General features: G+C 39.4%; 1 protein-coding gene across 1 annotated transcript in view; it reads right to left on the minus strand.

Moving 5' to 3' along the window:
• The window catches only part of Prex2 (phosphatidylinositol-3,4,5-trisphosphate dependent Rac exchange factor 2), a 297,248-nt gene that overhangs the window by 129,237 nt on the left and 153,974 nt on the right, over window positions 1–14,037 (minus strand). Inside the window, exons 24-25 of the mRNA XM_036177419.1 lie at window positions 7,244–7,466; window positions 6,507–6,714 (exon numbers count right to left, since the gene is read on the minus strand). Of these exons, the coding sequence (XP_036033312.1) occupies window positions 6,507–6,714; window positions 7,244–7,466 (431 nt within the window). The remainder of the gene's footprint in view (window positions 1–6,506; window positions 6,715–7,243; window positions 7,467–14,037) is intronic.

Raw genomic sequence — 14,037 nt, forward strand, 5'->3', positions numbered from 1 at the left:
TTGAAAAGAGCAATTTTCAGCTTCATTTAGAACCCGCCCCCAAAACACACACAAAGCTAGCAGAGTTAAAATAATCCTACATAACAAAAGAACCACTGGATGTATCATCACCCTCATATCAAGTTGTACTACAAAGCTATTGTTAAAAACAACAGCATGGTATTGGTACAAAAATAGATGGGTTGATCAATGGAATTGAAATGAAAATTTAGACATAAACCCCCACATGATTTTGAATGTGGAGTAAGGGGAACACAAGTATACTACTGGTGGGGTGCAAACTTATAGAGCCACTACAGAAATCAGTGTGGCAGTACCTCAAGAAGATAGAAATGGATCTACCTCATGATCCAGCTATAGCACTCTTGGGCATAAACCCAGAGGACACATTATCTTACTACAAAACCACTGGCTCAACTATGTTCATTGCAGCTTTATTCATAATAGCTAGAAATTGTACCTCAACAGAAGAATAGATAAAGGAAATGTTGTATATTTGTACAATTTAAACTGGGCCATTTTAAAAAATGTCATCTCTGTGTGTATGTGTTTGTGTTTTTCCCTCCTTTGTGTTTAGTCTGTTGGCTATGTCTTTGTGGGACAAGGCTGTCCACTCTCTCCAAACCTCTTCAATATAGTACTTGGAAGTTCTAGCTAGAGCAGTAAGACAACTAAAGGCTATCAAGGGGATACATATTGGAAAGGAAGAAGTCAAAGGATCATCATTTGCAGATGATATGATAGCATACATAAGCAATTCCAAAAACTCTATCAGGGAATTTCTACAGTTGATAAACATGTTTAGTCAAGTGGCTGGATAGAAAATTAACTAAAAAAGAAATCAGTAACCCTCCTATACATAAACAATAAAAGGGCTGAGAAAGAAATCAGAGAATCAACACCCTTTGCAATAGCCTCAAATAATATAAAGTATCTTGGGTTAACTCTGACCTAACAAGTGAAAGACCTATATGACAAGAACTTGACATCTTGGAAGAAAGGAATTCAAGAAGATGTCCAAAGTTGGAAAGATCTCCCATGCTTATGATTTTGTAGGATTAACATAGTAAAAATGTCCATCTTACCAAAAGCAATCTACAGATTCAATGCAATCCCCATTAAAATCCCAACAAAATACTTTACAGACTTGAGAGAACAATATTTAACTTTATATGGAAAACAAAATACCAAGGATTGTTTTAACAATCCTGTACAATAAAAAACAAAACAAAAAATTTCCAGAGGTATCACTATCCATGATTTCAAGCTCTACTACAGAGGTATAGTAATAAAAACTACATGGCATTGCCATAAAAACAGATCAATGGAATTTAATGAAAGGCCCCGACATAAGGCCACACACCTGGAGACACCTGATTTTTTAAAAGAAGCCAAAATTATACAATGGAAAAAAGAAAGCATCTTCAACAAATGGTGCTGCCATAACTGGGTGTCAGTATGTAGAAGAATACAAATGGATCCATATCTATCACCCTGCACAAAACAAGGCCAAGTGGTTCAAAGACCTCAACATAAACCCAGATACACTGAACCTGGTAGAAGAGAAAGTAGAAATAATCTTGAAAGCACTGGCACAGGAGACAATTTCCTGAATAGAGAACACCAATAGCATAGGCACTGAAACCGACAATTAATAAATAGAACCTTATTAAATTGAACTTTTCTGTAAGGCAAAGGATACTGTCAATAGGACAAAATGACAGCCTTCAGAATGAGAAAAGATCTTCAACAACCCCACATCATACAGAGGGCTGATTTCCAAAATATATAAAGAACTCGAGAAACTAGATATCAACAAACCAAATAATTTGATTAAAAAATGGAATACAGGATCTAAGCAGGATTCTCAACAATAGAACCTCAAATGGCTGAGAAATACTGAAGGAGATGTTCAACATCCTTAGCCATCATGGAAATACAAATCAAAACAACTCTGAGATTCCATCTTACACATGTCAGAATGGCTAAGATGAGAAGCACAAGGGACAGCTCATGCTGGGGAGAATGTGGAGCAAGGGGAACACTCCTCCACTGCTAGTGGGAGTGCAAACCTGTACAGCCACTTTGGAAGTCAGCATGGCAGTTTCCAAGAAAACTGGGAATCAACCTACCACAAGACCCAGCTATATCACTCTTGAGCATATACCCAAATGATCCTCAATTATACCACAAGGACACTTGCTCAACTATGTTCACAGCAGCTTTATTTGTAATAGACAGAAATGTGAAGGCAAATAGATGGAACTAGAAAAAAACATCCTGAATGAGGCAACACAGATTGAGAAAGACAAACATAGTATATACTCACTCATAAGTGAATATTAGCTGTAAAATAAAGGATAACTATGCTACAACCCATAGACCCAGAGAGACTAGGTAACAAGGAGGGTTTGGGGGAAATGGAGAAATAGAAGGGATTTCGTGAATGGACTGAGGGAGGGTGGGGATGGGAACATGAAAGATTAGGTTGTGGGAATGGCGGAGGGGGAGAGTATTGAAAGAGAGAGACTACTGGAGAGGAGGCATTTTGGCATCAAGTAAAAACCTGGTACAAGGGAGTCTCCCAGGAATTTACAAGGATGATCCCAGCATTAGTGGATATAGCCTGAACTGGTCATCTCCAATGAACAGATTGGAGCCTAGCCAAATTGTCATCAGAGAGGCTTCACACAGCAACTTATAGAAACAGATGCAGAAACCCACATTTGGCAGGGCTCAGGGAATCCTGTAGAAGATGGGGAGAAAGGATTGTCAGAGCCAGAGGGATCAAGGACACCAAAAGAAATCTCACAGATCAACTAACCTGGGCTCATAGGGGCTCACAGAGACTGAACTGATAACCAGGGAGCTTGTAAGGGACTGACATGACACTACATATATGTTACAGTTGTGTAGCTTGGCCCTCTTGTGGAACTCCTAACAGTGGGAACAGGGACTGTCTCACGACTCTTTTACTGGATTTTGTTACCCTATTCCTAAAACTGGGTCACCTTCACCAGCCTTAATCCATGGGAAGGTGTTTAGTCTTACAAATTGGTATGCCATGTTTTATTGAAACTCATGGAAGACTGCCCTGGGTGGGGGAGACAGAGGAGGCTGCGGGGGGAGGGGCTGGGAGGGAAAGAAGGAGGGTAAACTGCAGCAGGGATGTAAAAAAAAGAAATAAATTTAATAAAAGAAAAAAATAGAGAGTAAGAATCAGAGGAGATGGAAGACTCCAAGAAAGCAAGGCCCCTTAAATCAACATCAGCAAAGCTCAAATATACTCAGAAAGACTGAGGCAATGCACACAGGGCATGCATGGGTCTGCACCAGGTCCTCTATGTATATATCATATGGCTTCCATTCATGGCTTCCATAAAACTTCCATTCATGTTCTTATGGGACTCCTAAGTGTGTACACTAGTAGGTCTCTGATTCTTGTGCCTTTTCTTGAGGTCTTTTCCTTCTGCAGGTGTGTCTTTTCCAATTTTAATGTGATAGTTTTTGTTTTATCATATTATATTTTATATTGTTACATTTTATTATTATCTCTTAGAAGCCTATTTTTTCCACTGAAAGGGAGTGGACCCAGATGGAAGAGGAAGTGAGAAGAAACTGGAAAAAGTCAGGGAGAGGAAACTGTAACCAGAATATATTATGTGAGAAAAGAATCCACTTTCAAAGAAAAAAATGAAAATATTTAGAAACAGACTATTTAGAAACAGAATAGCATCTAACATAACTAATCGTACTGTATCATGCTTTCTCCATGGACCATATTTAGAACTTTCATCCAAGTTGTCTTCTTTTTTTTTTTTAAAGGTAGAGATCTCTTGGTATTGGACTGTAATAAAACAGAGAGACCTAAATATCATCCCCAATGAAATTCCTGATTTTATTGTTCATTATTACATAGATGAAGTTCCTCAAAAAAAAAAAAAAAAAAAAAAGTGAGCTTTCAAAAGATCCTTCTGTACATCCAACTGTGCGTGTGGAGCTGCATCCACAGGGAACCACATCATCAAAACAAAAATGTTGCCTCCTTTTAAAGAAAAATAGAAAGGAAGAGAAAATATATCTACTTAGAAATATATGACTTGAAACTTGAAAAAGTCAACAAATTAGCCAAGTTTGGAGGAGCATCAAGAAGAGCTGACTGTCGGTTCATTGACACGTCAATAGTGCCGCTTTTGACAAAGGCAAAGTGGAGTAATAATTCTTGGACTGGATGGAACTGTAGGAAGGGTGCAGCTACTCTCTACAACTCCTGTAGAGAGCTGAGCTCTAGAACTCAGCGGCCATAACACAGATCCATGGACACACGTCCCAGGGACTGCAAGGGGAAGGAGGAAATGGGCTTCTGAAATAGAACGTGCCATCTAACTTATTAAATTAAAGGACATATAATGCCTTAAAATAACTTCTTTGTCACAGGGTTCCAAGACAGTTCAAAAACATGATGCTACGGCTTAAAAATAGTCCTCTGTTGTCTTAGTGACCTCAGTCCATTTAGTTTATTTGCATGAGCACAGAAGCTACAGTTTAATACTTCAAATTCCATACATAATTGTGAAAACATAGATCATTAGATAACAAGAAAATAAAATTCTCACTTAAAAGTATTCCTGAAACTCCAGACAAGGTCAGAGTAAACAACACTTGAAGAGGATTTTTGAAATGAGAATTTAAAATTTCCTTTTTAAAGTTTATTTTTCTTATTTTTAATTACGTGTAGGTATGTGTATCTGCATGTGAGTATATTCATATGAGTGTGGGTACCCATAGAGGGCAGAAGTACTGGGCCCCCTGAAGCTGGAATTACACATAGTTCTGAGTCACCTGATGTGGGTACTTGGGAATGACTCAGTTTCTCTGGAATAGCCACAAGTGCTCTTACACACTGAGCTGTCTTTCCAGCCCCAATAACTTGAATACTTTTTAATGTGGTGCATCTCCAAACTTTTATTTTGATTCTAAATTTTTTTTTTTTTGAGACAGGGTTTCTCTGTGTAGCTTTGCGCCTTTCCTGGAACTCGCTTTGGAGACCAGGCTGGCCTCAAACTCACAGAGATCCGCCTGCCTCTGCCTCCTGAGTACTGGGATTAAAGGGATTAAAGGCATGCGCCACCACTGCCCGGCTTGATTCTAAATTTTAAAGAGATGTAACATAAGAGAAATGTTAATTATGACTTCATCAGTATGTCAGACTGTAGAAAGTGTGGAATACATTTTAAATATTTTTCTTCTAAACAGAGTTGTCTGTGGAAGTATAGGGAAATGTATGTGTACAAAGTATTTACTTTGCATCTGCTAGCAATTCGACAACTTCATAAAACATATAGGATAAAGGCGTCTATATAATTTTTAGAATCTTATCATGTCTAAACACATTGAATAATGTTCACTCCTAGGCAGAAGGATATGGAATGAGTCCCTTGTACGTAGCCTAGGAAACAGGCCTTCAGAGCGAGCTATGTTCATTCCTTAAAAACATGAGCAAGCATATTGGTACTATGTTGATGCTTTCCTTATTAATCTCTACATTTTCAATATAAATTTGAAATTTATTATTATCATACATTTACTTCTATGAATGACAAATTGATATTTTCCAAAAGCCACTTTTTCTTTATGATGCTAAACTGCCAGATGGAGACATAATCTCACACCGAAATATGACATGCCCCCTTGTGGAGCATAGGCATTGCAAGTATCAAATTCTTACGTAAAAAGTCAGTGAGTCTTGTTACCAAGGAGATCATGAACTGCCTCATTCTTATTGTGGCTAAAACACCCAAATTATTAGTCCATTAATTCAATCAGAACAGAAAAAGAACTGATCTTAAAAATGCACTGCTTTACTTAAACTCATTTAATCCATGTTAAGTGTGTGCTGTGCTGTGCTATGTACCACTCATTAATATCTCGGGAAAACATATTTAAAGATTGCTTTCTGAACTTCAAAATACAACACAAGCAGTAAATCTCCATTTACAGTTAGAACACTTTTAAACGCACCCCCCACCGTGGTACATGAAGTCTCATGCACACAGGCAAATGTTCTACCACTGGTCTATTACCCCTCCCGAGGCCCTTTTTTACTTCTTACTTTGAGACAGGGTCTTGCTAAGTTGCCCGGCCTGGTCTCAAACTTCCTATGTAACCCAGTTTGGCCATGACCTTGTGATCCTCTTGCTTTGGCCTCCACAAGTAGCTGGGACTACAGACTTGTGTCAGTGGGCCCAGCTTTAAACATGTTTCAATGTAATAATGTAAAATGATTTAAAGCTCTTCTTGTGTCATTCTTTCTTTCATAATTAAATGACTCCTTAAGATTCTTATCCATATGAATTGCATTTTCATATCATTTATAAGGTGAAATGGAAAAAAATATTTATGGTCAGCACACAATTCCCACAACTAATGAACATACTTTTCAAAAACAAAATCTTGCCTAACTCTTTTATTTATGCAAACTTCTGTGCATGGTATAACATACTTACTCATCTATTTGACAAACACACATCTCCACCTCCTTCAGTGCAGTCTGGAGTTTGACGAGGAGTTTCTGATAGATGTCTTGAGTTTCTAAGTCTTCTTCTTTCAATAAATATCGAAGTCCATGGCCATCTTTGTGTCCCAGAGACAGGCCCGAAGGGGCTGCCATGGTTGTGATTGTGTGTTGAATATAGACCATGGGGCTCAGTTTCCCTGGGGAATTCAAATCACTCCATCATTTAACTTCTACTTATGCAGTCCAGCACATTTTAAAAGTACAAGTTTATATATAATAAAATGTCAATCCAATGCGAAATTTAGTTCGGAATTAAAGTTTGTAAGGCATTGTTATTAAAACCTATACATAGAATTCATTCACTTGTCCTACTGCAATGATTGACAGCAGCATTGTGTGTCCTTCTCCTGTGCCTCCTTATTGTTCTCATAGCTACAGTGTTAACTTCAGATTAAGAACCTTTCACAGCCAGATGAACCATACATATAACGAAAGCAAGAGAAATCCTTTTTCTTAAAGGGAAATCCTGAAAGCATTGCCTGTCTTTATTCTATATGTGCGTATATGAAATAATCTAAGCAAGTAGAGCAAGGAATCCTTTCTTTATGAAAACAGAGGCTTCCCTGAACACTAGGAATCTCCCAAATTTTAAGCTACAGGCATAGCTAGCTATACATCATCTAAATTCCTATTCATGAGTTGACAAAATTTCAAAAGCTAACATACCTGGCTCTGAAGACTTATTTTCTCTGTCATGAGAACTATGTTTCCTACTATCCAGCTGAACACCGAAGGCACTCCCCAGGGAAGTTGATGTTTTAGGATAAGAAACTTCCATCACATTGACATGACAGTTGGTTGGGCAGAAGTCACTGCTGTGCAGTGGGGAGATCTTAGATTTGGCCTGCTTAAAGGTAGGCCAGGCTCTGTTCTTTAGCACCCGAGAGAACTGCAAATTAAAGAAGAGATGGGAATGAGCTGAACACACAGTAATGACTCAGCTATCTCACAGCCATCAGACACAACAAACTCAAAGGGAAATTAAAGTGTTATCACCTGAATGAGGTGAAATGATTGTAATCTCAGAATTTAAACGGCTGTTTCAAAACCCAAACATCCCAATAAAGCAATTCATACAGGCAACAACTGAAGGTTCCACTGCAGCTGCGACGAGAGTTGGGGGTTAGAAACAATGAACCTCAGTGAGAATAAAACTTCCTAGCACTTGGTCCCTTGGGTTCCAGTAGCTGAGACAGCCTACTAGAGAAACTTGCTAGAAGGGGCATCAGAGCAGGAAGGAGAGTTTTAAAACTAGGCAAGTCAGCAAAACAGTACAGCTATAGGTGGTCAAGGTTGGAAGAAGACGGGATCATCCTAAGCACCGTCAGAAAGCCACCCAAACTTGACTCTGTGCAGACCCAGCAGCAAGCCAAAGAGGTGCTGGCCCAGAGTGGCAGATGGGTTTCCCCATCTTTACAGCTGGGATAGCCCCAAGTTCACTGTGGACTCTTCTTCCATGCCTTTGACAATAAAGGGCCACCCAAATGATCCATGACTTCCAAGTGTGGCTACCTGCTACCCTAAACTTGCAGAGGCTTTCCCATGGACTCCACAAGCCCCTCCCAGGGTCTAGGCAGTAAACAACATTCTGGTTCTCATCAAGCCTGCTTCCCCTTACTTTAAAGGTCTTCTTCTCCCCTTGTTCCCTAAACTCCTTCTAGTTTGTATATAGTTCCTTGCATACACTACCCATTCACACTGGACCTCTGTACAAGATTCAGTGTGTCCAGATGTTTCTTACTCATTGCCAAACACTTTCTCTTCAGCAGAAAGTCATCAGGAGTCTTACATGAGTTCTAGGCCAGTTTCCATTTCCCTGGCTACAAATGAGAAAGCACCTATAACCCTTCTCATAATTGGGCATAATCACTTTACTCTAGCTCAGCTGGCAAAAAGAAAACTCCATGGGTAACAGTGTTGTGTACAAGAAGTGGACACCTCATAGAGCCCAACTTGATTGTGGTTTCGAAGGCCTCTGATGGCTTTTGAACTTGGTGTCAAGATTATCATAGGACTCAATATGACCTTGGGAAAATCAGTATCTTATCACTCAGTAAATAGGAGATTTGGATTAAATAAATGTACTGATTCCTTCTCTCTAAAATTACAACCATGATCTTACCTTCTTATGTTACCAGCAGAACAATTTTGGCATTGAAAAGAAAAAAATTAAGACCATCACTGAATGTTTTATGTTAAATACATTGGTAAATATAAAAGATCATATTCCATAAGTGTAAGCTCACTATTGGCAAAAAGCCCCTCTCATATGCATATACAGACATATAACTGTATGTATACATAGGCATGCATAATATGCATGTTAAAATATTTATATTTTATATTTAGCTGTATAGCTCAGTCAAGCAATACAGTGAGGATCAGAATGAAATCCAGAGAATTATTAACAAGATTACCACCAAACTTGATGACCATATACACTGAAAAAAATTAAGGAACTCCAGGGATTCCAGATCTAGCTCCTCACCTTACTAATAAACTTCCAGCTGAGACACATCCAGAATTTAAAGCAGGCTAGATGCAAATATTCAACCCCAGGTTCTTTTCTACTTTTAAGACTAAAAGTCTTAGCTGAGCCTCCCTGACACACACAGGCACAGCAGTAAATTTTGTTATGTCATGATAGCAACCAAAACAAGAAGTTAAGATTCGCTTGCTTCATCTTTCAACCAATTCTCCATCTCATCAGAAACAAGAGAGGAAAGTATGTTTGGGGGCACCGAGATAAACAATGGGGATACAACCCCTTTTTCCATGAATTACACACTCTAGGAGTAGACTTTATGCATGTTACTGTTATACAGAACAACCAGAAAATTACATCATATGTACCGCAATTATAGCTATATGGAGTGATACATGTATAACAAACACATAATAGACATACAAGAGAAGTGATCAGAAATGTTGAGAAGGTGCTGAATAGGGTTGTGCAATGAAGTGCTTAAAGGCAGGGATAGGTATTAGAGTGATAAGAGATGGAGGGGTTGGTGGCAGAGAGGTAGACTCTCAGATCCATATCACAACACAAATTCCTGCCGCCACACCTGGAGAGAAATTATAGCCCTGTGTGGGAATGTACCTGAACTTGTTCAAAATAAGTATCCTGGAAAAAGTCTATCCTGAGAAGCAAACGCCTCAAGAGAGCAGCACTGTCCACCACCCTAGGATGTCTAGTCTGAATTCCTTGTGTATACCAAATACACACGTTAGAAACTTAATTCATGTTATGGTATAGGTGTGAAGACCTATGTCTTCAAAGGTTCTCAGCTTTGTGGTCAGAATGGCAGTGCTGGGACCTTTGAGAGGTGATGTCTAGTGAGAGATCTTCAGGTTGACCTGAAGGTCATATTGTTCTTGGACAAGATAGGGATCTTTCTGTCTCTGAGTCTCTATGTCTTTGTGTCTCTGTCTCTGGCCCTGCTATAAAAGCAAACTCTCCTTGAAATGTTCACTGTCTCATGCGATGCCCCAGCATCTGCTAGCATAGTGAGTTGAATAAGCATTGATTCCTCATTAGTCACCCAGATCATGGTACACAGTTATAGCATCACAACCTTGACTGAGGCAGAGACTACCTTAGGGGAGAAGAAAGCAACAGGAATTGTCTCTCCATCACAGGTGCCATGGTGCAGGGTGTAAAAGTGAGTATCCAAACACTAGCTCCCTGGTTTCCATGGTAAAACTTTCAGAACAAAATCCTAAAACAAGGAAGGTACAGCCAGTGAACTAACTGTGGTGCTTATGCAAGAACATACTCTGTGCTGTGTGTCAGCAAACTTCAGTGTACCTAGCATTGGAACAACATTAAATGAAAGGCTGGAGAGGACAAAAGGTTAGTCCTACTATGTTCACACAGCCTGAACTCACTGTCACCTTTATCCATTTAGTGATGAATTAGAATCTGAATCTGCAGGGAGTTGATTCCAGAACATGGTAAGGATACTGAAAACCAAAGATGTTTCAGTCTCATATATATATGTAAAGCAATGTAGCACTTACAGATGACTTTGGCTTTTGATTTTTACATTTATTTACCTGTGAGTGGTGGGGGCGCACACATTTGGTGGTTAGAGAACATCTTGCATGAGTTCTATTCTCCTTCTACTCCATGGGTTCCAAGGGCCAAAATGGCTAACTTTGCTTCTATAATACCCAGAACAATGTAAATGCTACATAAACATTTACTGTGATGCCCTTTGAAATTTTTATGTGATTTTATTTTTTTCAAACTGCTTTTGATCTGCAGTGGGTTGACTCTCTAGATATGGAACCACAGATGCGGAGAGACAGAGTGCACCTAATGAAAGGAGGATGTAAGCCTGAGACAGAGAAGGTAGCAGACAGGGAACACTGCAGAGGGGTGAAATGGGGACTTTGTTGGACACATGTAAGGCCTGAGATATTCATAACCTCATGTGGAGAAGCCCAGCAGACCAGGCGACTGAGATCACCAAAGGATGCAGAATGAAAGAACATCAAGTGCTAAGCCCTGGAGATTGTCAATGAAAGGTGAGAAAGAAAAGAAGAAACACCAACAGGAAAAGACACCACCTAGGAACAGGCAGTGTTCCAGAGAACAAGGTCAGCTGCACCAGGCTCTGTTGAAACATGATAAAGGGGGACAGTGAAGGGGCTTTGACAAAATGTAGCCATTTCTGTGACATGGCTGCGATCTGAGCCAGCTGTGAGTGCTGAGGAAGAGAAGAGAAATGGTACACTGAAGGATGAGGAAGGCTCCTTCCAGGAAGGAGGAGGAACGAAATAGGTGGAGACGAGGCAGAGGACAAGGGAGGACCCATTTTTCAAAGAGGTGATAATGAAGGAGTATTTGTAAACCGACAGGAATGCACAGTTCTTGGACAGGAAACTTCAGGTATTTTATGCAGTGGAAGCTAATTCATGTTTGAATTCAATATAGTCATTTAACTAAAACCCAGAGATAGTATAAAAGTAAATTATTACTCTGCAGATGTCTCCCATTTCAATTAAATATAAAATGCTTTGCAATGGAGTTAGGAAAAAGACTTTTGTATTAGATTATCTTCTTAGAAAATGAGGGTGAAGAAATTTATGAACTATTTTCCAAATCCATGTGTCAGTTTGAGGATTATATGTAGTAGAGTAGAAGGAAAATTCAAAGGAAGCTTTCCAATTATTTCAGTGATATTTTTGTGTAAACAAGAACTGCCTCTAGGATGTTTACGAAGAATTTGCAAGCCTCATGATAAGGCCCATTATATCAACCAGGAAAGTGACTATAATATTAAGAAGGGCTCTCAGTACAGTGTAAGAAGAGCGTTCCCAAAGCAAGGCACAGCTTTACACCTGAACCAATTACAGTTCTGCTACACAAAATAAATTCCTTCTTTTTTTTTTTTTTTTCCTGGTTTTTTGAGACAGGATTTCCCTGTGTAGCTTTGTATAGCTTTGCGCCTTTTCCTGGAACTCACTTGGTAGCCCAGGCTGGCCTCGAACTCACAGAGATCCACCTGGCTCTGCCTCCTGAGTGCTGGGGTTAAAAGCGTGTGCCACGACCGCCTGGCCAAATGCGTTTTTGTTTGTTTGTTTGTTTGTTTGTTTAGCTGAGGATCGCACCCAGGGCCTCGCGCTTGCTAGGCAAATGTTCTACCACTGAGCTAAATCCCTAACCCTCCTTCTTGAGATACATTCGGTTGTCCAGGCTGCTCCAGGCTTACATCATACATGGACAGAAACACATCTGGTGGCCTATAGGAAACCTATTATGACCTCAGGAACCTGACTACAGAAGCTACTGGAATTGATTTGTTCTTAGTTCTAAAATCTAAAATGCTTGCAGTCAGAATAAAGTAAAGCCAGCCTAAGATTTTAGTTCCCATGGACACTTTTATATATAAGGCAATTTTTACTTAAATATGTCTTGATCGTATTTTTCCTTACCCCAAGTCCTTTCATATCCTTCTCCTTCTCTACCTACACAACTTTAAATTTTTGCTCAAAAACACAATACAACAGCAAAAGCCCCTCAAACCAAGAGAACAAGATAAAACAACACTCAAACAGAAAAAAAAAAAAAACCAAGCAAGCAAACCTACCAAATTGTAACTAAACAAAAGCGCGCACACACACACACACACACACACACACACACACACACACACACAAATAATAATAATAATAATAATAATAATAATAAAATATAAATAAATAAAAAAAAAACCTGTGGAGTCCAATATATATTGGTCAACTATTCCTGAACATGAGGACTGCCCTGGAGTGGCTGATATATCCAATGTCACTTCACAGGAGAAAACCAATTTTCCCTCTCCAGCAGGTATAAATGGCAGTTCAGTTGTTTAATCTTTACCCTGGTGGCTAGGTTTTTATCCATTCATTTTTTAAAAAATATAGTAAAATAAAATATATAAGATAAAACCAAAACTATTACATCAAATTTGGACAAAACAAACCTACAGAAGGAAAAGCACCCAAGAGAAGGCACAGGAGTCAGAAAATCACTCATTCGCACACTCAAGAATCCCAGAAAAACACTAAACTAGAAGCCACAATATATCCACAGAGACCTGATGCTGACCTGTGCATACCCTGAGGATGCTGCCCCAGTCTCTGTGAGTTCATAAGAGCTTTGATCATGTTGATTTAGAGGGCCTTGTTTTCCTGGTGTCCTCCATCCCTGCTGGTCTTGCACTCTTTCTGCCTCCTCTTCTGAGGACCTGAGCTCTGAGGGGAGGGGTCAGATGGAGACATCCCATTTAGGGCTGAGTGTTTCTACGTTTGTCTGCCTGTCTGTGTGTGTGTGTGTGTGTGTGTGTGTGTGTGTGTGTGTGTGCACGCACATGCTTGTGTAATGTCTAACTGTTGATCTCTGTACTTGTTCCCATCTGCTTCAGGAGGAAGCTTCTCTGATGACGGCCGAGTACTTCACTGATCTATGAGTTCTATGAATACATTTTATTTCACAAAAAGAAATATGTCAAAGCTTTCATTTGGAAGAAAAAATGATGCTAATAATAGCTTCAAAATAAATATGTGGGAATTAAAACTCTGCATTCACAAAGGCTGTGGTTTCTGTTGACATGAGCTTGATAGGTACACTGAGCTAATCTTCTATAAACTACTAGAATTATCAACATCCCATTCAAACTGGAAGGGTCCTTGACATATTTTCATGCTAACCTTGAATCTCCCTCTAATGATAATGATAGCCTATTATTTCAAGTTTATTTATGGCCAAGTGAGATGACAATGAGGCCAGCTTATGCAGCTACCAGGCCTTACACGACTAGATGTTTCTTGATTAATAACAAAAGTGAGAGAGCGTTCAAATGCCTCCTCAGCTACAAGACCTGAGGCAAGAGTTATTTCCTAGAGGCAGAAGCAGGACAGGACTCAGCATGCATAAGAGCTTTAAGACTGAACCCGTGACACATATTTAG

Source organism: Onychomys torridus, chromosome 2 (genome assembly GCF_903995425.1).
Source record: "Onychomys torridus chromosome 2, mOncTor1.1, whole genome shotgun sequence".
Classification (NCBI taxonomy): domain Eukaryota; kingdom Metazoa; phylum Chordata; class Mammalia; order Rodentia; family Cricetidae; genus Onychomys; species Onychomys torridus.